The sequence below is a fragment of the Xiphophorus couchianus genome, chromosome 18 (assembly GCF_001444195.1).
Source record: "Xiphophorus couchianus chromosome 18, X_couchianus-1.0, whole genome shotgun sequence".
Taxonomy (NCBI): Eukaryota; Metazoa; Chordata; class Actinopteri; order Cyprinodontiformes; family Poeciliidae; genus Xiphophorus; species Xiphophorus couchianus.
The window spans coordinates 20,724,314-20,749,815 of NC_040245.1; the positions used below are offsets into that span (position 1 = coordinate 20,724,314).

The 25,502-nt window shown below is 38.6% G+C and overlaps 2 protein-coding genes across 4 annotated transcripts; both read right to left on the reverse strand.

Annotated features, from left to right (window-relative positions):
* Positions 1-3,326: 3,326 nt before the first annotated feature.
* On the reverse strand, positions 3,327-13,605 carry hepacama (hepatic and glial cell adhesion molecule a). The gene is made up of 7 exons (XM_027999736.1): positions 13,325-13,605; positions 10,420-10,767; positions 9,212-9,493; positions 7,137-7,227; positions 6,834-6,901; positions 5,602-5,672; positions 3,327-4,907 (listed from the first exon to the last, which is right to left on the reverse strand). The coding sequence occupies exons 1-7, from the start codon at positions 13,425-13,427 to the stop codon at positions 4,533-4,535; spliced, it is 1,338 nt and encodes a 445-aa protein (XP_027855537.1). The 5' UTR covers positions 13,428-13,605; the 3' UTR covers positions 3,327-4,532.
* Positions 13,606-18,619: 5,014 nt separating this feature from the next.
* Positions 18,620-24,098, reverse strand: LOC114133578 (neurogranin). 3 transcript variants are annotated; one of them, XM_027999596.1, is made up of 3 exons: positions 23,841-24,098; positions 22,404-22,605; positions 18,620-19,546 (listed from the first exon to the last, which is right to left on the reverse strand). In XM_027999596.1, the coding sequence occupies exons 1-3, from the start codon at positions 23,853-23,855 to the stop codon at positions 19,491-19,493; spliced, it is 273 nt and encodes a 90-aa protein (XP_027855397.1). In that variant the 5' UTR covers positions 23,856-24,098; the 3' UTR covers positions 18,620-19,490. The 3 variants fall into 3 exon arrangements, with proteins under 3 accessions (XP_027855397.1, XP_027855396.1, XP_027855399.1); XM_027999595.1 differs by having other exon boundaries at positions 22,404-22,608; positions 23,841-24,067; XM_027999598.1 differs by having other exon boundaries at positions 22,450-22,605; positions 23,841-24,050.
* Positions 24,099-25,502: the final 1,404 nt, after the last annotated feature.

The window sequence follows — 25,502 nt, forward strand, 5'->3', positions numbered from 1 at the left end:
CAACTCAGAGAACACCTTCTCTCCACACACCTGCAGACCCACAAACACACATCCTCTTTGTACTCTGAAGTGATGCATTTCCCCCAGAGTCTAATTACACCCCTACCCAGCTCTCCTGCCACACCAGGGGGAAAGGTGGAACATGACAGGACAGACCGTGTGACCAACGTTCAATAAGTGAGATCACCAGAGATTATAAGAAACTTTCCAAAGCACAACAATGCTAACCCACTTCCACTATCTGACGACGTTTCACGTTGCATGTTGCACACGTGATTATGCACCCTTTTCTGTGTGTTTTTCTTTCTTTGCTGTCATGTGAGGACACCGTGCTGCATGTGTATTCATGAGTGCGAGCACCAGTGAACAAATGGTGCATCCATTAATACAAAGACAGCAATGAGCAGATCAAACCGAGCGGATCTGATGAGGTTATGCAACCTCGGGACTCACACCTTCAGCGAGGGAAGATCCATTTTGGGATAAAAGCAATCGATTACATTGGGAAGATTTCCATAACAAAACATGTGCAGCTGGACTTCTGAGGAGAACGCATTATCCTGATTATACTAATAGATCGGGCCTGTTTAACTGCATGAATTTTTACACTTCTACTTCACACGTAAATACACCTCATTTCATTTTTTTTGGCCCGTTTTGACATTTTATGCTATTTCAATGTTTCTTTAGGTACTTGGCAACATAAAGAAGGGGCAAATAAATCATAGAGTTGCTTAACTGTTCCTCTTATGCATGGATAGAGCTGTCATGTTGGGGCAACACCAGACAAAACTCAAGAATGAAAAATGAAGAAACTAAAGACAGAAGAAAGAACATCTGTAAAAAGCCCCTTAAGGAAATACTAATGAACTGAGTTTGGCAAGACCTGTTGAGCAATAATATAATAACAAATATGAACGAAACCCAAAATTCAAACATCCAAGGATCTCTACCTCAAAGGACATACTTGCATAGTGTAAGACTTGTAGTTTTCCAGATAACAGATTCTTCCACTTGAGCTTTAGTTCTTGCAGCTCTTCTGGAGTTACAGGCCTCTGAGAAGATCGCTCTCCTTTATGCTAGGTGGATGAAAATATCCTGGTAGGCTTTATTCATGCTGTTGGTTTCCTAATGCTTTCTAACAAACTTTTGAAGCTTTTATTGAAGAGGTGGATTCGTGAAATTCAATTATACCCACTGTGAAACATTTAGTGATTGGTTCAGGGGCATTGAATGCAACGTTAGATTTTTATAATACATTTGAAGCATGTGTCATTTTACTTCTACATTACAATTAGTGCTTCGCATTAGCCCATCCATTATCTATACTCGCTAGTCCCTTGGTTGTGGAGGTTGTGGAGGAGCTGGTGCCTGTCTCAAGAGGGAGAATGTGGAATAGTTAAAGGAGTATGAGAGCTTTTGCATGGGACTGTTATTTTTACACCAATCAAGGGGCTTATTGTGTGGGTTTTACATCTCACCGCCCAAGGCAACACAAACAAGCAAGTGTTGTGAGCCTTGAAAAAATAAGTTATCTGTCAGTTACACCTCAAAGTTGCATTGAGTCACTCTATGTGTTGCTGTAGGAGTCAGCATGAAACAACACTTTGTTCAACTACATGACCTGCTTGGGAAAATTATGATAAATCTTCTTGATTTTGAGCTTTTAATAGCACCGTTGGTAAATAATTCTGTTTAATAATACTGAAGTTTGTATCTGTTTTCCAATTCAAAATCACATTTACTCAACTTCATCTCAATTGAGTATCATACACAAAATCGAGAATCTTTAAAATGCAACCTGAGGTTTATGAGACCTGGACTACTTCATATTGAGACAGATGTGAAATGTAGTGTGTAAATTGGTCATGCCTAGAGTAATTTTTTTTTTCTAAAATGAAAGCAGATGCTTTAAAACATCTGCATGTTGTTTGGATGGATGGATCACTTTGAAAGCACCAAATATCAAAAGCTTCAAAATTAGCTCCAAAATTCTGGAGCCCTCTAGTGAGTTTTTCTATGAAATGTAAGAAGAGTGCTATTTGCTGTGTTTATTTATTTTACATGTACTTGAACTAGATTTCAAGCCTTTGGAGGCAAGTCAACAAATTTACTTTTCTTGCTAGTGACTATTTTGAGGTGCGACTGGGTTGTTGATTCAGGGCAGAAAAAAATCTGCTGGTGTTACTGCTCACTACTGCTCGACAGGGACTCACATGCACAAACATGCACACAACAGGACCCGGGGGCCACAGTGCTAAAGACAAAAGCTCAATTTACAACAGAGTTGGTATACAGAACTCCCTCTTAACACAGCTTATACAGACAGAGCTGTGAGGAATTGTCCTCTTGGGGATTCCTACTGTTTTGTCCGTTTTGGTCACATTTATTATTTCAGATCATCAAACAAAAGTTTAAATCATAGCGTAAATACAAAATAGTGCTATCAAATTATTATCATTTTTGTAGAAAAAACTCCTTACTTTTGATTAAAAAAAAGACAAAAACAATAGTTTAAAAATAATACTGACACTACAACAAATCATGTCTCAATCTGAATAAACTTGAAAATCAAAGTCATTGACATCTATTAGCCATAAATTGGACTACCTGCTCAGAGTTTATATGTTTAGTTGTGCTTCTCTCCTAGATGAAGCCACTTAAGGAGCTCTTTTGCCATTAACTCTTTACTTTTTCTTTAATTAAACAAGCACTTACAAGTTCTGTGGAGTTCATTTATTCTTTCCTTTGTATTTAATTTCTATTTTACTTCTTGTGTACTTTCCTCTGTGCACTGCGCTTTATTCGCTTGATATTCAAGTTTTTTTCTCATTAAGATTTGTATATCCTACTATGTCAAACTCAGTGTCCTCCATATTATCTGTGTTAATTATTCTCTTACAGACTTATTTCCACCACCATTTGTTTTTCAATTTAGGACATCCATATCACAAGTTATAATTTTTTTTGTATATAAATTAGATTTAGAGAACAAAAAAGTTTAAATCACTGAAAAACATAAAGACAGATAAAACCTGCTCAAAATGTCATTTCTTATACCTTTTGGATCAAATGTAAAGGTTGATAAAAAGCAGACAATCCTGTAAGAGTTACTTTTTATGCAGTGTTGCCCAATCAGTTGAAATGTTTTAGTGACACCTAACGGACTGAAGAAGTATTACAACAACATTACAAACCAGGCAAATTATTTTAAACTTTCTCAGGATAACAAAAGAAGGCAAACCAAAGTTTAAGATGTTTTTTAACAAACATGTCATTGTGTCATATGTTTGGTTATTTGAAATAAGTTTCAGAAAATAAAGCAGGAGATTTTAATTGCAGGAGCTGCGGTATTTATTGTCACAAAGTACATAATAAGATACAACATATAATAATATTCTTTTTATCGTTATGTTATAAAGTGACCTAATGTGGAGAAAAAAAAATAGAACGTGTGTTTAATGTCTTGAAAGAAAAATAAACAACACAAAGAGCAAATAATTAAAAAACATAAAACTATTGACTTATATATATTTTGTGTGGATGCCACATTACGGGTGGCACATTTAGTGGCACCCTATTTTGTTCTGCAGATTTTACTCAGATTGTTTTTTAAATTGACCTTCGATATGAGTATACTTATTCAGTGTTAGAAAATATCTTAAGAAGCAATTGTTAACAAAATCACCAGTGCCAACTCAAATAAACTGTCCTAAAATAAATCTAACTGGAGCCATTTTTTTTCATTTATACTTGGAGAATCTTGAAGAAAGAAATAGTAGAAAAACACCCCCACTGTTATGTATGGTGGAGGATCTGTGATGGTGTGGGACTGTTTTTCTTCTATAGCCCCTGAGAACTTTACTAGAGTGAATGGAATCACATTTAACATAGAGAAAAATATTAAATAAAAATGTGGAGAACATAAAATCTATTAAGTGAAAAAGACAGTCCAGGATTCTGGATAATGTGCAAAAAGGACGAGCTAAAAAAACCTCTTTATGTCTCTGATCTATTCACTATTAGATCACTACTAGATATGCTGTTAGATGAGACCAACAGCAGAGATGCCTGAGAAATATGTTGGATTGAAACAATTGTTTTGCAACATAGGATTTATTTCCCTAACTGAATAATTACACTCAGATTAATCATTTGGCTTTATTGAGCTGCTTAAGGTGAGACGAAAATGCAGCAATTAAATTGAAATTCAGTATAAGGCTTTTTATGGATGCCAATAAATATGGCTGGGACTTTGTTTTGTATTTTATTATATTTTTTCTAAATCAAAAACTCACAATATGAAAACAAATAGATCTGCATATACCAGAACACTGAACCGTATTTAAGAGAGAATCTTAAAAATGTTTGTGCATAACCATAAAGAAGTGCATCATAAATACCGACACGAGGAAAAAAAAAAAGAAAGGAAAAAAAAAAGAAGTGAACCCATTTGTTAACCTAGAACGTGGAACCCAAACTAAACATGCATTTCACATATCTCAGGGTGAAAACTATTTTCCATACGGCTGTCAGTGCTGTGAGGAGTTGAGAGTCTGATCGCTGGGGTCTGCGCACTCTGCCTCCACAGGCAGGTGGCTGACTGGGATGCCCACTGGAGGACGGACCCTCCTCACCGGGCTGAAACTGCGGGGGGACGATCCCGGAGAGTTCGCCGGGGAGCGAGCCGGAGAGCAGACAGGACGTATCAGGGGAGCGGGGAGGGGCTGAGGGAGAGGCTGTGCAAGCGGAGACGGGCTGCGGGGGTACCGGCGGGGAGTGGACCAGATCGGTCGCTCAGTTCTGTTGGTGGTCGGGGGGAGGACTGGAACATAGGTGGCAGGGATATTAATTTCTGATTGGACAGCAGTGTTGCCAGAGGACTCTTCCAGATGCTCCAGAGTCTCCTAAAATAATAAAAGAAAAAAACATACATAAATGTGTTTAACTCAATTTTTGGGGGTTAAATTTTAAATCTTTTGCCTAATCTATTCTATTCTATTCTATTCTATTCTATTCTATTCTATTCTATTCTATTTAACAGTAAGGGACTGAATACAACCACAAAATAACATTTTCAGATTATTATAAAAAAACAAAAACCAGCAGTCTTTTGCCTTCAGCTTAACATTTCGTCACTTTGTGTTTGTTCATCCTGTAAAATCCCAATGTGGTATAATGTGAGAAAAAAAAATTAAAATAGTTCAAATAGTTCAGATTAAAACCTTTACTAAACAACTTTAGTCCTAATTTTCTTCTTATGACTCGGTCTGATCCTATTGCTTTTTTCCCAAAGAAAAAAGCAATAAGAGAACATCTGAACAATCTGACAATTAAAATTATTTATGTAACTCTTCTTTTAAGTCAAAAGTTACAAAAAAAACTTGCACATCTCTTAAAAAACAATGAGTAGGAATATGCAGCACTTTATGGGTTATACATTATAAATGTACATTTTTAACTCGACAGGATGCTACTACTGTGCTTGTGGGCATGCTTAGATTTTGCTTTATGCTTTTAGTCAGGTTCAGCCTCTAAGAGAGAAAATATGAAGATGTAGCAATCCTAAATAGAGGTCTTGTAAATAAATGAGTGACTTACATCTTCGTCGAGAACATAAAGAGGCATGGGGCTCCTTCGGCCAAGCGTACTTGGCTTTGGCACCACATCAACTGCAAAAGACAATCCGATTACATGATTTAGGCATAATCAAGAAATGCTGTTATTTGGTACTTTAGTAGTTCTGGTCGTTTCTGCCATTGTGTCCAGGACTGTAGTTTATCATGTACATTTATGATCTGTACTTTTAGTAGTTTAGGTAATTAGGACTTTGACCTCCCTCCTGCATGCCTGCCTGTATTCAGGTCTTCCAAACAAGGCAGCTTCATACTCAACTTGTTGAGCTACAAAATGAAGTTGTCTGTCACAGAACTTCAGTTCATATCTTGAGGAGGGTTCATTGACTTGGCAAACTAGTGATTTGCATTAAGGTGAAACATGTCATGATAAAGTTTTCTTATTTTATACTTTTTGGAACATACTGGAAAGGGAAATGTTGGCAGCGTTTTTGGAAATATCCGAGTTAAGGTAAGTGTCTACATTCTAGAGGGGATAAACACAAAGTCATGTTTGTAGCTGCTGACTGAGCTCATTGTGCTGATTGCTAACACAAGTTTAAATTGTAGCTGCTCCTTCACTCTCGCAGTTCAACTTGATCTCTGTTCCTTGTATAAATAAATCATAACCATTCATAGTATCATAGTAACAAGATTTATATTTTGAATTCTGTTGAATTCTGTCTGTAAGTAGAAATGGGTAAAAATCGGTTTTAGGAGGACAAGACTTTACAAACACTGGAGATCGGATACTGGTCACAAATTTTTGATTGACACTCTTCTCATTTTAGATATGCTATTTATTTCTTGAATTTATTTACCAGAATATAAAATACTTATTCAGTTTTAAGATATGTATGAACAGAGCAGAATATAGCACCAACAACACATACACATTTGCTTATTTACTGTGCAAGCCAATTTAAGAATAACTGGACTTAACTACAACCACTAGATGGCAGCAGAGTACTTCTACTAAGACCTTTGTTATCTGTTAAATACACACCAACAGTAATTAGTGGTATACAGTACATACACCACACTGTGTTGTTAAAGGAGGACTCACTGCTTAAACTAATATAGACTATAGTCTACAAGGAGTTGGGATTACACTGACTTGTTAGTGATGCTTGTATCAAACCTATTCCCAAATCCAGCATAGCACAATTTAAATCTTCCTTACAGCTTAAAAAATGATAAAGTTAAACTGTTTCTCACCATCATGGCCATTTTCACTTTGCTCCATGTAGATAGGAGCTCTTTGGGGAACAGGTCGATGCTTCTTTCTGCAACAAACGCCAAAGAAACATCCACTTATGCTAAAAAAAATAACTTAAACTTTCTGATAAACTCACACACAGCAAATATCATGGCTTTTTTTTTCATTTCACAGCTGAGCTACTTGAAATTCTTGTCACATTATTGTTTGCTTTATCAAAGCCTCTCAGAGTAGAAGGAAAAACAGGCTGAGAGGAAAAGTGTTGGAAAAGAAGAGGAGGGAGATAAAAGAACAGCTCCTACTTGGAAGGTTTCCAGCAAGCGCACACTGTCACCAGGGTGATTAGGAGGAATATGCCCCCGGTGGACAGGATGATGTATAACGAGCTCCGTCCTAAACCAGAGTGGTAGACAGAGAAAAGAATAACATAGAAAGAAAGGCATTAATAAAAGTGTAATTAAAGTTCTGCCTTTTAAACATACGGTAGCTGCTGTAATTAAATCCGAAACCTTTCTTGTCAGTTCTTTTGTTGCGTTTCTTTTTGTCTTACTGGGACTCCGCTGGCATGACTTGGATGCGGTGGACAACAGAGGAGTCACTCTGAGATTTTGTGTGGCGCTGCTATGCATGCAAAGGAAGTGTGGAGCATGTCGGAGGGTCTGTAGCAATCTGCTCATGCATCACATAACAGTACAGCAATAATGAAGTCAGAATTACTGAGGCTCACTGAGGCAAAGCGCTCTCCCCACCTGCCTCCTTTTCCGTCTCCCTCCTCACAAATAACTCTTCATTCATTGGATCAGACGGCCCCCGCCCATCATCTCTCCCAGCCTGGTTTGCAGTTCTGCCCTGGCGCCCCATAACAGCCGCTCTGAGGCGTCGCTCTTACGAATACAGCCGGGATTTGCACTGGTCGTCAACAACATTGTTATGGAGGCCGGCATGCCTGTGTACTGGCTGCCGTGAGTTGATAATTGCTTTGATGGGCCCCTGAAAATGAACGGTTGGTAAACAAAGTACTGAAAGTCCTGAGACACAATTCATTTTTGCATGGTTTGCTTCTGTAAAGTAAGGTGGTCTCAAGTCTTTCTTTCAGCTTTCTGTATGTTTTACAAAGACTTTCCTTAAACCTCGACTGCTTTTCCACTAAGTCTTGTACGGTATGTTTTCTTTTTTCTTTTTTAATTTAGAGATGATAAAAGGCTTCCAAACTCATGGGATGTTCTACTTACCTAAAAATGTACAACTCTGCAAACCTTTGCTTAAGCTAACTTAAAAACATGAAGTCTAAATATCAATGTGTTATTTAGCTCAAAATATTCCTAAATTGGGATCGTTCACAAGTGCTTGTGGTTTTAGCTAGACGTTAATGAGCCAACATTTAGAAAACATCCTTAAAGTAAACATTAATTTATTTCTACAACCAGTTTGCAAAAAAAAATCTCATGAAAGCTCACAGTCATGCAGAACTTGTTCAGTTTGCTTTAAAATATAACTTTTGTTATATAGATGTTGCTATAAACCCCTTCAAATTAAGTGATTAATATACTGTTCATAAAAATAAAATAAAAAAACATGCAAAAGCTGCCGCCTCTCTTCCATACATTTATGATATCTGGGATTTTCCATTTTACTGAACCAGGGAGAGTCAAACATTGATTCTGATCAACTTTGTTGTTGTTGGAAGTCATTTGTAAATATAACGCCAAACCAGCAATTAGTCTCTCCTGAGAAATATAAAAATTTGTTAGTATGAGCAACATTAACAGTGTTAAGCTTAAAATGTTTTGTAAAGGTAGACTTATTATCCCTGATATGTGAATGGGCATATTTACATTTACAGGAACAAATACAATGTAAAATGTTTGAGGGATTTCAGCACAAATGTCATCAAGTAGCAATGGTAGTTTCCAAAAGCATATTTTTCATTCATGTAACATTTCAATTTCGTTGTATTTGCTTATGTCTTCTGTCTCACATTTATTCACACACGTTTTTTTATGTTGTCAAAATTGGACACAGACTGTAAAGAAAACTAGTCAAAAACCAGTCACAAGTCAGAGGAAAACTTTAAAAGAAGTTGAAAAAGCTATTAAAAGAACTATTGATCAAGACCAATATAAGAAATTAAAACAAATTGTATATAAATCAATATTCAGTGTTCAATGCAACTGTTCAAAGGTTCTGTACTCAAGCACAATATTTCAGATATTTTCACCTTGAATTTTTTAGAGCTGAAAAAATGTTTTGAGGCAAGATTTTAATGTATTTAGGACAAATTACACAGCTCAACTCAACAGGTTTTGATTGGCCATCATCTCCTTCCTCTTGTGATCTTGTGTTAGTAAAGCTTCTGGCAGAGTAACATGTCACCTACTGTAGACGGTGAGCCGAACTGGGACGCTCTTCATGCTGCCAATGGGGTTCTCTACTGTGCAGGCATAGATGTCGTCATCGGACATCAGGACGCGTGAGATGGTCAACACCTTCTGGTCGTGTGAAAGCAGAAGGCGTGAGTCATTGGTCAGCACCTTCCCTCCTTTTAGCCAACTGTATGTGGGCTTTGTGCCGTTATCGTGGGAGCAGTGGAGGTGGAAATGCTCGCTGTACTCCAGGACGGAAGAAGCCATCATCTGGATGTAAGGTTTTGACACAGGAACTGAGGAGGATAACAGGACCAAAGTACAAGTACAGCACAAAGACGCAGAACATGGTGAAAAAGTTTTATATTTTTGGTCACTTATATAAGTATTTCAAGCCTGTATTTCTTGCAATTTTGAGGATTGTGTCTCACGGGGAATGTAAAATATAGTCTATAGCAGTGGTTCTCAAACTTTTTTCAGTGATGTACCCCCTTAAAAATATATATTTTTAGTCAAGTACCCCCTGACACGGGCAAAACATTTTTGGAATTAAAAAGAGGTACAGTGCTGTAAAATCACTGTCTGATTTATTAAAGCCAAACAACTTATATCAGTGAACCTGACAAATACATCCATATTGCAAACATTGCATGGTTAAACAAAAAAGAAAAACAGAAGACGGTGACCACCAGGAAGGTATAAAACCAGTCAAACCATTTTATTTTAAAGGATATTGAAACTAAATACTGAATATAAAATTCAGTGCATGAACACACATTTATATTTTATCGAACTTTTTACAAAATAATTTTTCCCAAGACTTATTATGAGGAGCCTACTGATTTTTTAAAGATATTTTGAAAAGCTTCACGTACCCCCTGCAGTACCTCCACGTACCCCCAGGGGTACACGTACCCCCATTTGAGAACCACTGGTCTATAGTATTGAGATCTACTAATCTATTTCACTGTGTAAAATAAGTGACAAAAAATATTTATTTTTTATGATATTCTGTTTTGAGCTGCACTTGTATAGTGGGTTTGAGAGTGAATTTCTTATGATAGGAAACTCACTAACACAGCCCACAGACCCATATTGCAATCACACTGTTTTGACAATGTTATTTTTCATACACACATATACACATAAATGTATTATTTAAAAATAAACAGCATGGTATGTTATTTAAAACCAATGTGGTGCACAAAGTTAGTCTGAATACCATCCACAGTCAGCTCAATGTAGTGCTCTCCGGTGAATGTGTCGTCTGTGATGGAGATTTCGACCTCATACGTCCCTTCATCTGATAGCTGCAGGTTGTGGAGCAGCAGGGAGCCATTCTCGTACACCTGGATTCGGTGGCGAAACTCAGGCCTCAGGTTTCCGATGATTTCTGTGCCGATTGACTGAACGACGGTGACAGGCTTTACTTTGTCCTTCTTGACCTGCCACTTGATGACAGGCTTGTCAGCGCTGCTGCTGGAGTAGCTGACCGACAAGAGGGCCTCTCTGCCCACCGTGCCCCTCACCACTTGGGTCTGGCTGGTCACGTTCACGCCAAGCACCTCACCTGGAGGGCAGAGAGACAGTGGTGAGGTCAAGAACTGATGGAAAAATGTGCAGTTGAGAGAGTACAGACCTTGTTCATTTCTTAAATTTTTTTTTTTCTACAATAAGTCCACAAAGTTATTCATTTTATTGGCATTTTATGTGACAGGCAATAGCAACATGGTGCTTAATTGTGAAGAGGGGGCTAGTAATTTTTTTTCATTTTACTCATAAAATTCCAAAAAGTGTGATCTGTCTTTGCATTGTACTAAGTTTCATTAAATCAACACTTTGCTGAATCATCTTTATGCGCCTACTGCTGCAGATCTTTTGAGATTTTGTCTCTTATTTATTTAGCGACTGAAAGATTTGGGTTATAAAAGAGCTGAAACTTTTCAGATCGAATGGACATTGTCTTTCATAATAATTTGCTATATGTTGTCGTAGATTCTCAGTGAAATAATATAAAAAATGAACATTGTTGGAACTATACCATTTCATTGCCAATATGGCTGAAATGTTTAGGATAATCATCCTGCAGGAATGTGAGCTTTCAGCTTTTCTTCACAAAATAAATCAGTTTTGCTTCAGGATTGTCCATGATCCTGTGATGCATGACAAGCCTGCCTGTCTCTGCAGAGGAAACAGATCACCACAACACCATGTGAGCCAAGGATTTCTATTGGTCCTCCAGAGTCACTGTAGACTTCCTGTTTGCTTCTCTGATTAATGTTCTGCCAACCCCCAAGGAAAGTGACAGGCTTTATCTGTCACTTGTTGATGAGTAGCATAAAAACCAGCTGTGAATAGTTGGGGAAATGTTGTGCATTAATCTGATCAGATTAACTGAGGGAAGGTGAGAAATAATAAAAACAGAAATGAACACAGAGTTAAACAAGAATTAAACAGGGACTTTTAAAGAAAGTGAAAAACAATTAGAGCCTACCTCGATACAAAATTAGCAGAACGCAAGGAAGATGTAAGAAACTCAGTACAAAGAAACTTTGAAGGGAACATTCCTTTGGTGTAGCTGTTTATTTTAATCTGTACAATAGAATAATTTATTTTTCTTAAATATTATCCCTTTCTGTTGCCCCTGTTTGATTTCAGTGTGTCATATTGCATTATAGACCCTGAAGCTGATCTACAAAGTCCAACATGTAGTCTAAAGATAGCTGCTGATGGTGCATGCCCCCACACTATTTGAAAGAGTCGTTCGCTGTTCAGTTTCTGTGTTGTTATCGACAGAAAATCATCTACATATTTCTTGCCTCGTGGCAAGTTTGGCACACCTACAACGATGAGCAACTGTCATGAACTAATTAGTTGACCTCTCGTATCATGAACAACTTTTTTTCCTTTAAGCTTTTTGGAAGGTGGCCAACGTGAGTGGTGTTAGAAACAAATAATTCAAAAATCAGAGGATGAAAAGGTTATGCAGGGGTGGGGGGAATGCCTTTTAAAAAGATGTGAAACTTTTTAGAAGATCTCTCTTTTTTGATTATAACAACTTCCTCTTCAGTGAGTGAAGCGAAGCGCTCCAGAGACTGACTTAATGACACGCATGCCTGTTTTTATTTGATCCGATACATCTCAATCGCTAATCTGCGTCTCAGAAACTCACTGCTGGAATTTCCCATGACCTCTCAGGGAGAGAGAACAAACCTTGTACTAATTTTGATTTGTGTTCCCCTGTTATTGCCCACCTCCTAGGAGCTTATGGGTCTAAGGCTTTATATTGTAAGTCACATTTTACCTTTACAGTGGAGCCCTGTCTGGGAAACCAAACAAAACAAAGCCATTATGTTCACAGTGGAGGTAGCTATAACTCAGTCGTAGCTGGACACATGGAGGTCCATGCATTGGCTGCGAGCCTGATGGAGGGCATCCTACTGTTCGGCTCCAGTGATGGAGAGATCAGCCTGTGAGAGAGGGAGAGTCTGCGACGCTCTTTTACAGAGAAGCAGTTAGCAGGGCATCGCCTCATTGCTGTGGTAACCGTTTGGTCCCCTTGACAAGAGTTGCCAAGGGAATAACACAAAGGGCACGATTGTTGCAATGAGTTTCCTCCCTTGAAAAGAGCGAGCGAGCGAGAGAGAAAGAGAGAGAGAGAGGCTTACAGAGAGAAATTCTTTGTCACTGGTGAAGCTGGAGATAGACACAGGATCCAGTGATTCTAACCAAATGTGGTCTGCTTGGGTACATTGGGCCCATGGTACTGTTGTAAAATTTACTTTTCTCGGTTAGTCGTCTGGAACGAGCATTTAAAAATATTAACTGTTCTTAATCATCACTCTTGACCTTGTATTGTCCTCTTCATATACTCTCTTAATGGCCTCTTCAAGTTCCCTTTGGGCACAAAGTGGAACTCAGCAAACCCATTCAGAGACAAAGCGCACGAACACAAAAGGCAAAATCTCGTAGACTCATTTAACCTCTCGCTTATTTTCATTTGAAGAATGATGTCAGGGATAAAAAAAAGAAGTTAACACCCTTCATGTTTTCCAGGTGACAACTGTTTCAAATGTTCTGTTAGTTTGGTTAACTTTCTTGATTGGACAGCAAATATCGGCACCTACCCGTGAAGAGGACGAGGAGGAGGTAGAGGCCGAAGAGCGTCAACAGTGGAGGAATGTCCCTGAAGTTGCTGAATTTGGAGGAGGGCTTCCTCTTTACCTTCATCTTGTGTCCTGGGCAGAGTGTTTCTCCCGCTCAGTGAGCATGGTTTATCCACCCCGGGCACGTCTCTGCGGCACAGCACTCTCTCCACTGCCTGCCTGCCTGCGACGCTGGCCTCTGCCTGGTCACACTGAGCCCCACTCTCCCCACAGCACCCCACTCACAGCCAACAACAGCCAAATGTGTGTGTGCGTGTGTATGTGTGTGTTCTTGCGACACAGAGACAGTGTGGTTGGAGTAGATCGGCCCTTCTTTTCTTCCTAACTTTGATCTTTAAAAGTAGGGGATGAAAGGAAAACGTGTTTTAAACAGGCCTTATTGTGTTTGTTCACTTTTGAAGCCTCGTAATCTACAAACAGAATTAAATGTTAATGTTTTTGCTTTGTGACTAGTTTAAATAAATCAGTAACTCTTAAAGAAACACGCAAAGTGCCTTTTTTGGCTGCTTTTGTCTCACTGTTCTGTGCTTATTCACAGTATAAAGCACATTGTATGTAAACATGCAGTTAACCAAAGAAAGTAAATCTATGAAGGCTATTTTCTGTTCCAGCCTTTGACCAGGTACATCAGTGGTATATTACAGTGCCTCGCTAATGTCCTTCTTCTACACCTTGAACATTTCAACATTTTGTCAGATTTCAATCATAAACATTGATATATTTTACCATAATTTCTTTCTTTTTGCTGTAGCCTATACAGGAGACTCAGCAAAACACTACGTGGTGTGCAAAACGAAAAGAGCACATAACCCTGAACACGGCGTCCCCTCTGTGAGACATGGTAGTGGCAGCATCATCCTGTGAGAAAAATATTGATTAGCATGGACAAGGAAGAAAGATTGAAGGATGGAGCTAATTACAGGCCAATTCTGAAGAAAACCTGTTAGAGGCAGTAACAGACTTGCTACTGGGGCAAAGGTCAGCCTTTGTCCACCAGGATTATGAATCTGACCAGTACGATGGAATGGTTTGGATGAAATCATATTCATGTGTTAAAAGGCCTAAATCCATAGTTTGAAATTTACAGCTGCTCTCCATCCACTTTTTCTGATCTTGAACTATCTTGCAAAGAATGACCAAGTATTTCAGCTACAAATCTGGGAGAAACATCCTAAAAGACTTTCTGCTGTGATTGCAGTGAAAGCAGGTTCTATGAAGTCTTACGTCAGGGATTTTGAATCCAGAGGTAAAAAAAAACAAAACATCTTTTAGATTCTTATTTGATGAAAGTGAAAGTGACATAAATACTTTTTACACATATGTGAAAAGTTCAAAGGGGATGCATACTTTTGCAAGGTACTGCGCCTGTTTATTTATTTTGTGACAAAACGAGCAGCAAATTACCGAACCACGATAAACAATGAGCTTATACTTACTTTGTCCTCTAGGTGGAGTAGAGGCTGCATCAAGACAGCAACTTCTCATCTGAGAAACAAAGTGAGCTGTAGGGGGGGGATGCATCAAAAGAACAGTCTAGGCCATGTTTTCACATTAAAGCTGTGCAAAACTGAAGGAAAAACATCAAATGCACTGCTGGGAAAAAAAAGACCTAAGAAGCAGCAGATGAGGCAGAAAACTTTAATTGAAAGACTTTAACACCATACAACTTTTGCCCAGTAACAGATGTTTTTATTTTTTTATTTTTATTTTTTTTTAAGTTTGTCGAATTATTTCATTCCAGATATATAAGTCTTTGCATGTGGTCTGATGAGTCAGCAGCCATTATAAGTGATCTATCTCTCCGACTTCCAGACTCTCTCTTTTAATCTGGATATTGTTGGAAACAAAGGTCGCCTCTCTCCAGAGTGGGAATCATGGTTGACGAAGAGCTGCAGGACTGTGGGAGCAGCTACTGTTTTAGTCACCCAAATGTTCAGCCCCCTGTGTACCGTGCCATCAAAGTCGAACCTCTTCCCCTCACCTCTGCCCTCGCTAAAAAGCAGACCTCGCCACTCCTCTCATCCCCTAATGGTCTCTGAGTCAAGTGGGACGCTTCTTCTCTGACATGAAAGGCAGAAAGGGAAACAGACTGAGAGATTCAGACAGTTTTAGCTTAATGTCTCATGACTGAAGCCACTGTTGTTCTCACTAAAGTTATTCGCCAGACGTTTTTGTAAAATCAACCAAACTCAATATAGATTACTATATTGAGTTTGAATATGTCAAGGTTGTTTTTCAAAAGATTTTCTATTTTGCTGTTTTACTCAACATGTCTCTGACGATATGGGGCATAGAGCATATCTCAAAATCTGAGATCTATTATATCTATGTTGTGATTTTCCCCCCTACTTAGATTTATTTTTAAAATTCTTTCTTTATATGTATTTAATTGGCCTCATTAGCACCATATGTAAGAATATGGCATGGATTTCAGAAAACTATGGCAATCATAAAACATGTGGAAGCATTTTGAGAAGAAGCCAAGGCTCACTCTGTAAAAAATTGATTTTTTTTTGTCTAAGATCTTTAGTGATTATTTAAAGTCAAATTGCTATAAGAAGCAACCTGGTAAATGTGTTGCATTAAGATTATTTTCCAAGTCCCAACTTTTATGTCTGCCCATGCCATTGCAATTGGCAAACATTGCAATGGCATGTTCTCATATGAGAAGGAAGAAAAGGGAAACAATCTCATTGCTTGAGGATCAGAAAGAAAGATATTCTTGAAGTCTCATGTAAAGATTCAAACAGGATTATAAGTAGTTAAAGTTCTGGATTCTTGTTCCTCCTGTGATGTCATCAACCCAAATACACACAAAGTAGGGTTGGAGCGTTTCCTCTTCAGTGTGGAAATCCATACGACATTTCTCAGCTGCGCTCTTTTTCTTTGACATTTATTAGTGGAAAAACAAGCAAAGAAAAAATTATGTTGGCAACATTTTTTCTTCCTGATTAACTTATGGTTGTGACAAAGTGTATCCCCCCCCCTTAAACTAGGCCTTTCTCTTCACTGTCAGAATTCAATCTACAGAGCAAAGTGGGTGTTGTGCTATGTTTGGAGGTGTGCATAATATTGATTGTTCACCCACAGTCATTAAAGAGACAGCAGAACGTGGCCATGGCACCTCTGGGACTGAGTAGGAGAAAAGAATAGGTCCAAATAAAACCCATAGAGGATGTTTATGAGATTGAGGAGGAGGAGAAGTAATGTCAGCCTGAGAAGGAAGTGTTTGCACTCTGCCATTGCCAAACCACTTCTAACGAGATGTCGGCTGTCCTATCTCTACAACTGGTGACACAGCCCATCATTTGCGTACGTGTGTCTGCGTGTGTGACAGTGTGTGTGCATGAGAGACGGTGGGAATGAGTGACTCGAGTGTTGATGAGCATGTTAAAGTATGGGCTGTGTTCTTCCTGTGTGAGGAAGCATGTGCAGCTCGGGTTTGTGCAGTGTGCTGCGTGGCTCAGATGTGTGTGGGTGGGCTGAGTGGGTGCACAGGGAGACTGAAGATGCACTATCCTGTTTCTCATAAAGTGAACAAGACTGCCTCGGCAGATAGAGAGAAATGGAGGAACACTTCTGTGGTTTAGCCAGCCTTATTGTAATAAGTCGTCTATTATTGAAAACGGCTCCTTGCGAAGTTATTTATACCGCTTGACCTTTTTCCACATCTGTTGCGTCACAACCTCATGATATTAGAAAAACACAAAGTAGAGAGCAACTGGGAAGGATAGGGAGACATAATATTCAAAACTTTTTTTTCTAAGAGTGAAAATCTGAAAAGTATGGCATGTACTTGCACTTACTCACCTATGTAGATATTTTTCCCAAACCACCTGTTCAAACTTCAACATTCGTTCTTCTAGAAATAGATCAGGCTGCTCAATAAAATATGAGTTTTTCAGGTCTGGACTTTGACTAGACCATTTTTAGACATGAACATACTATAATAATTCCCATCATAGTTCTGGATCAATGTTAACATTATTACATTGTAGAAGATCACATTCTTAAGTCTCTTCAAATATAAGATTCCCATCTATCTTCACATAAACTGTTTCTTACTGGTACCCTCAGAAGAATGCATTCACACATCATGACGCTGCTACCACCATGTTACAATGTAGAGATGGTGTGCTCACGCATTGAGTTTGGAATGTAAACCTAAAATTTCCATTGTCCATTGGGTTCAGCTCTGACCAGAGACACTTCTTACACAGCTGTGCTGTTGCTCCAACACGGCTTTTGGCAAATTGCAAACAGAACCAGCTATAGCTGTTTTCTGGCCACCCTTAAAAACAAGTCCATATTTCTGCTGTTCACAGCTGGTAGTTTTCTTGACTCCCAAAGCTATCATGACCATCTTGTGGCTGTCCAATATTTGTTCCATTTTGGGATGTTGGATTGATGAATTAATTGCTGTTTGAGATGTTCAAATTATGAGTTATTGTTTCATAGCCCAAACCTGCTTTCAACAACTGAATATAATGATCCATATTAGTCTGCAGGATGCTGTTTATTCGCAAATATTTTCTAACAATCTTCTGAGGTCTTGACAGAACAGCTGTATATATATAAACTTACGTTACCAGTTAAGGAAGTTGTGAAGGCAACTCTTGGTCTGCATTTTATTTTGGGGTGTCAGAGTAAACAGGTACTGAATATATATGCCTTGTCCGTCTTTTCAAACTTTTGTAGAAAAGAAAAAAAAATCTTGTAGCATTTACCCTTTACTTCTCTATCATGCACCGGTTTTGCTGCACATAAAATCTTATTAAACTACATTAAGGTCTGTAACTGCAATGTGGCAAAATATGGAAAAGTTAATAATTTTGCAAGCCGCTGTTGCCCTATATGTGAGAAGAACAAACATCACTGTGTGGAGAAAACATCTGGAGATATGATTAAAGCATCTGTGCCATTAATCCACGCCGGCTCTCCAACTATGCAAAACATAATTACTATAATAAAGCCATGTTGACTAGTAAACATTATTGCTACCAAACCTGGGAACTTTGTCTGCAGCTCGAAAAACACACATTTATGTTATAAATTATTCATGAGATTTCTTGCATTAGTGAGCTCCACAGGAGACAGAAAAAGGTTTCAGCTTCAATAAAACATGCTTCCTCTGATTAAATACTCTGCTACTGTTGCAGAGGAGAACGAGCGGCTGAACTTTTAACAATTTAATGCAAGGGCGAGATGTAGGTGAACATCAAGGGGCCTGTTTGAAACAAACACATCCTCAAGTTCCACTGTATCGTTAGAATGGATTTATTAATGCCACGACTATACACCAAAGTTCAGGTACTACTCAGTTAACTTTTGAAGCAACAGGGCTCTGAAAAAACTTACAGCACAACACAGGAACAGAGCATATAGAACTATTACCGGATAAGGTAAAACGGTACCAAAATGCATCTGGATAAGAGTGTAGATACGGCATGCTTACGGCTCTGGAAGATCAGATTTATAGAAAAATGCTTGTTGTGAAAAGTCTTATCACATGGTCAGAAAGATATAAACAACAAATAGAACATACATAGCTACTTTTCTTTTGGCGATTTGGATGCTTTAATTGTTTTTGTAAGCAAGTCAGAAAACGGTCAAAATACAAGCACATCAAAAAACAAAAACAACAAAAAAACGTGGCAAATCAAAAAACAACAGAAGCCACCAGTCACAAAAAGTGATGCATACAAGGAGTATACACAGGATATTTGCACTGATCCATTCAAAAAATAAACCCTGTTTAGCTTTTGGCAGACATTCATTTTCACATTCACAGATCATCATCTAAAAACTAGCACAGTACCAGAAATTTCACAAGTACATGCAGTGAGTCGCAAATTCTGGGTCATACATATCCGTACCGATGAGGCTGCCGAAGAAGCAGGGAGGGAGTGTTAAAGTTCACAAATATTTCACATAACACACCCTCGAAACTGTTCATTTTCTAAAGCTAACTCATGTTAGGGGGGAGGTGGAGGAAGGGATATGATTTTGTTGGGGTGGGATTAAAAAGGTAAGCCTGCAAACCAGCTTATGCCAGCTTGAGCCACACATCTCTCACTACCTCTTCTTGACTCTTCTCCCTCTCATCATCCAGGTCAGGACAGGGACGTCACTGCTCCGGCACAGATGTGTCGTCTCTCTCTACTGCCCCCGATCTTCCTGTCTCTAAAAACAGAAATAGGCGAGGTGTAGTCAGGATATGAAGAACCTAGAAAGGACTGTTCCTATATCTATTACCGTCAAGGTTAAAGAGCCTCTCAGACAAAGCGACACACTGATCGTACTGAAGTTGAGAAAAGCTATTGGAAAAAAAAAAGTGAGAAAGCGTTTGGCTCAAATATGTTTATTACCTCTCCAAACTTTTAGTGTACAGTTTATATTGGAGTTTTCTTGAGGGTGACTGTTGAAATGACTGATGAGAACGTCTCTTGTAGAAAGGGGGTCTACCCCTGCGGGAGGAGCTCAAGACGCTCAGTTTCCCTCCGACAGGCCCATTAATTCTGCTCGGCCGTTTTAGGCTTATACTGTACCTAATGCACCTGCAGCTATAAATACATCTCCTACCTAAAGACACAAAGCATCCAGCAACTGGGTTAGGGAGAATTATTGATGCAGATCCACCATGTTAAACACGCTCACCTGATTAAAACCCGGCCATACTTGGGAAAGAAATGGGTCATACATATTTAAAGTTTTATTTTAAGTTTATGGAGGTTGATTAGAATTATGAGGAGTGAAGGTTGATGGAAAGAATTATCTTTGTAATCTGCATTTCATTTTTTTCATTCTTTCCTTTTTTTTTGTTGTTTTCATTTTCTTGCCTGAATGTAGGTCAGTCATCGCCTCACCATATGTAGCTTTGGTTATTCTATGGCCAACGTTTTTTGTACCTCTCCATCTAACTACGTGTCATTTCGTACTTGCAAGAGTACAACCAACAATCTAAGGTGTTTTTCTATCTTACTCAAACTCTACTTCAGGTAAATGTGAACTTAAAAAAAATATCTACCAGCATGAGGACACTTTGAGTTGTTTTGGTTTGATGAGGAACATCCAGAGTCTCAAACAGAGACTCTCCTCAAAAGGAGATGCAGTGTTGCAAAAACCTCCCAGAAGGTAATACACTGTCAAAATAAACTAAGCCTGTAATTCAAAACTAAGACTTGTTGTTTATGTATATGGATGTAATGGTGTGCTAACATACAATATGTATGATAGGAAGACTGGGTGATGCAAAGGTATGAAATGGAGTCTGAACTGACTGACCTGCACCTGGTTGAGGATATGTGAGTCATGCTAATTTTCTTGAAAAATGCAACAGTTTTCATTTCTTTTATGTCATGTTTTCTTTTTTTATTAATGATCTTTTTTGTGTTTCTTTTTTGTTATTGCTATTTTGTTTTGTTTCTCGCAGTTGCCTTCGTTTTCAGGCTCCAGGCTTCAGGATTATGATTGTTGTGCCAACTTCACCCTGATGCTTGGATCAGATCTTGTCTGTCATGCCACTGAGTCAATAAAGACCAACATGCAATGAGAAGAATACCTCACTGTCCACAGTAAGATATAAACATAAAAAAAATAAGACGTCGGAGTAACCATTTCATTCATCTTAACCCTAACATATCGTCACCTTTCTAAAGGAATGACGGTGGTGATTATATAAAATTTTTGTTTTCAAATTTGTACTCATCGCTCCAAAGACATCCTGCTTTGGTAAAGATCTGAACAGAACGAGAGATTATAACTGTGATGATTATTCGCTCAGATCATAAAGCGAAATTAAGACATTGACAATATCACCCAGATGTTTTGGTAAAGCAAAAGTCTTATTTTAAAATAAATTTATAAAGACAGGAAACCTGTTCTACAGGTTGCTATATTAATCAAATACAAATTAAGTTATGTCTTTAGCAAACATTGGAGGATTATTTTATTGGTCAAGCACAATCTGCCTGCACTTTGCAAATTGCTCCATGGTTACAAATGTAACGCAATGTTTGTTAAAAGAAACATTTCCGAACTCAAGGTTCAACATCAATTAATAATGTTGGTAATTAATTATCAGTAATGTTGATAATAATTAATATCCATAAAGCAGTAGTATTAATCTTAGTTTGTGGCAACTCTTCAAATCTAAAGTTCTAGTAGTCTATATATCTTATATCATTTGAATTTCTTTTGCTTTTATTAAATTTTTTAAAAATAAATTTATTTCTCACTAAATTCTGTATTTGAGTTCTTGTCTACATTTCTATGTAAATTGTGTCATTTTGTATGTTTGTTGTGATGTGGGATAAAAAATAAATAAATAAAAAAAATTATATATATATATAATAATAAAAACATTCCCTTGGACTTTTGTCACCGACAGAAATGCTGGTTTGTAAAGCTTAAGCTCAACTCGTTGAGTATTTTGTAATGTAATAATTAAAAGTTACTTTTTTTCCCCACCTACTCTCTTACATCAAATAGAGACTAGTAAATAGGTGCGAGATGACGGTACTTGACATTTTCCAAGCAAACGGAACCTGAATACCTTCTGCCTTTTGCATCTAGAGGCAGATTAATCTGAGCTCTCGAGGAGAAAAAATGAACTGAGACATTCAGTCATCTGTCGCTATCCCATGGGGTAATTAAATGAGTCACTCAGTTATGTCTTGCATTAATCACACTTGGGTTAAACCATGAGGGACTTTTAAAAGACAGACTGAATTATGTATAGGATTAAATGGCTGTTGTCATAATGGTTAAGATTATATTAGTGTTCCTTCAATATGTGTTTGTCTCAGAGAAGACATCCTGAGAATATCAGATCATGTTGCTTTTGTGAATATATTTGGCTTTATCTAAATATTCTGTCACTGTGATCAAATAAGTAACTTCCCCATCACTTACCTTAAGTTGTCTAGTGTAGTTATGACGTGATGAGAGCCTCTCTTACCATATTTACAATCGCTAACCATAATGCCCTCTTTGCTGCATTATGGGACTTAGTCTTACCCCTTGGCTCTACAACACTGACCTGAGCCCCCCTGGCTGCTGTTGAGCACATCCCCAGTGCTGCTCACCTCCTCCCCTTCGGTTTTGTCCTCTGGCTTCATCTTCTTACGAGTCATGTGGCCGCGGAAGCCAGCCTGGATCTTGGCAGCAGCTCTGTTGGCCTCGGGGTCGTCCAGGGGGATGTCCAAGATGTCCTCCTCCTCCTGGGGTCGGCTGCACCCCTCCTGCTATGAGAACAAGCGAGTTTACAGCAGTGCGGGGAACGGACTTGAGGATCATGCGATGGTGTTTTCTCTTAATTCCTTTCCATGAAACACTTGTGGGAGTTTTTCCACCAATAACAGATTGTGAGACCATATTTTGCTAGGTTAACTGTAAATGCTTAACAGTTGTATTTTTTTCTTTTTCTTTTTTGCCTGAAGCATGTTCGTTTTAGCAGCTGTGATCCGTGTTCTCAGTCTGTCAACATTCAACTCTTTCCAAGTTTTGATTTTGTTTTTGTCAATGAAACACTACCGGTTCAAAAATACTAATTTCAAAAAAAAAAAATTTCTGGGTTTTGTTTTATGAGTTTTTATCTCCAAAGAAGGTGAGGAATGAGTTTAATCTTTCATCATGAGAAACTAACAGTGCCCAAAATTTGAAGACTGCAGATTGAAGGTACTTTACATCATTCCAAACTGGCCAAATTCATACCCAAAGTCACCTGTCAAAGAAATAAAAATACACCTTCTCTTCAGCATTCCCCCCACAAAAAACAAGACGATCCAGCAAAAAAAAATTGTTGCAGTCCACGACAGCCACTCAGAATCCACTGTCCCAGAGGACAAGCGGAGTGGGCGGGAAGAGAAATTCCTGCTGGTGACAAATTGTCAGTGAAAAAGTGCCACGGATATTGATGAGTTATGTAAACACCTATTCAATTTTTGTGGAGACAACAGATTGTGCGTACGTCGTGCTTTGTGTGTGGTAACGAACTGACATTTCCCACTAAAGAAATGCAGCCCACAGAACGGTCCCTCTGCCATCCCGCTATCTCAGTGAAGCAGCGCATCATGTCTCCAGTGAAACCCCTTCTAGTGTGGGAGTGTGACCACCCACCTGTTCGGCAAGCATTCATTAGCCTCTCTGTCTGACTGCTCACAGAGCAGCCAGCATCCAGCTCTTTCACAGGAGAACAGAGACATACACTGGCAAACACATCTACTGTGTAAAGTTGGAACGTTTTCTTTCTTTACAACATATTCACTTCTTTTAAAGAATTTAGCTTTGAAAAAAAAAAATAATACCAGGAAAAAAAAAATAACTCACTGCCTTAAAGGACAAAAAACAACAATTCTAGCTTCTGCATGCAGTTTGACATTCCCAGTAACAAAACCTTGGGGATTGTCTTAAAGTAACAACAGATTCATCCAAACAGCTAAAAGGCATTTAAAGTTCATCTGAAGCATTTACTCACATTGTGACAGTCCATTTCTTTTGCTCTGGGATGACTTCAGTCTTCAAGTGAGCTGATCTAGTTTAACTCGAGTGCCTAAATAAATTCTGACTTGGGCCAAGGAGGACGCTCTTTAAACGGGTTTCTGATACAATACAGATGCCTGACTGGCTCTCACTAACAGTCGCTGTATGTTCAGTAACAGTCGCTCACGCACAGAGGGAGAGGGAGAGAGAAAGAGAGAAGCAGGGACACACACACAGGGAGAGAGGGAGAAGAGAAAGAGAGACCTCCTACAAACATAACAGCATGTGTTTCATCCTTTCGGTCTCATTAGGGTTGCTGACCTACTCTGCTCACTTTACCCCTGCACATGTCTAACAGATCCACAAAGTACAACATCAAAATGGAAATTACACATCACATGAGCAAGCGAAAGATTTAGTTTAACCATCTTTGTGTAAACAGAAAGCCGGTTCTGCATGGAACCTGTATTATTAAAATTTGACAACTTTCTCCATCACAGTAAGAAACTTCACAATTAAGAAAAAAAACCAAACAAACAAAAAAAGCCCCGAGTGTCCAGCCTGGACGTACTATTTAAAGTCCAGATGGCAAAAACATTCTACTAATAGTGTGAAAACAAAAACTGTGCAAGCATCTTGGAACGTTTTTTTTTTTTTTGCGCTGGGAGGTGTTATAAATTTATTAGAGGCAGAGAGAGCTAACAGTCCTCTCCATCCCTCTGATCCCAGCTGGTACGGCCGCCCACACTCCTCTGCAAGCCTAACAGACAAGACGGGGGGAGAGAGGGAGGACCAGAAAACATCCATTTATCCACGTTGTATGTTAAACAGCAACGCAGTGATGCCAATTAGCTGAGCAGTTCATCATGGTAATTGCGGCACATGCCTTACAGCTCGAAGCTGAGTTGCTCTGATAATTAATAGATCAATATTTAGACATTTTAAACACATTTAAATAGGTGGTAACGAATCCCTATGTAGCTAAGCTGCTTCATTTGTATTGTGAACATCAGTATTTAAAATTGAGTTAGTGAAAAGTGAAAATATAAGTCATAACCAAAAATACGTAGGTGTCACCATAGCTGTCTTAATGTTGCAAAAGTGGCCTCATTTTAACTTATGTTAGGGGATCTACTTTTTTACTCAGTGAGTTAGAAACTGTTCTAAAAGGAACAGCACTGATACAGAGGGTGCCTAGCAACTATCAGCATCACCATCTCCTATTAAATCCATGACGATACGTGGATGGTGAGGGAGTTACCATAGTAACATTCTCGGTACCCCTTCCTACACTCCCTCCCTGTATGTTTGGAGAAGCCTGGTTGGTCCAGACAAACCAGATGGGGGTTTTACCTGTGACAGCACTGAAAATGTTTGAGAAATTGTTTAGTCGTCCTTTTAGAGAGATTACAGAGACCAGTTTCACTCTGGGGGCGCTGCGTTGGCTCCCAGGAGGAGACTTGATCTAATCCAGACTTTTTTTTTTTTTTTACAAGAAAACAGGCATTGATACAGAGGGATGAAGACCACCTAGTCATTTCTATCATCATGCCAGAAAAGATGGCATTTAAAGTATCAGAGGGAAAATGACACATCATTACAAAGAATCAAATATTTTGGAGACATTTTCAAACATTTCCCTCCTGACAGAGTTGTG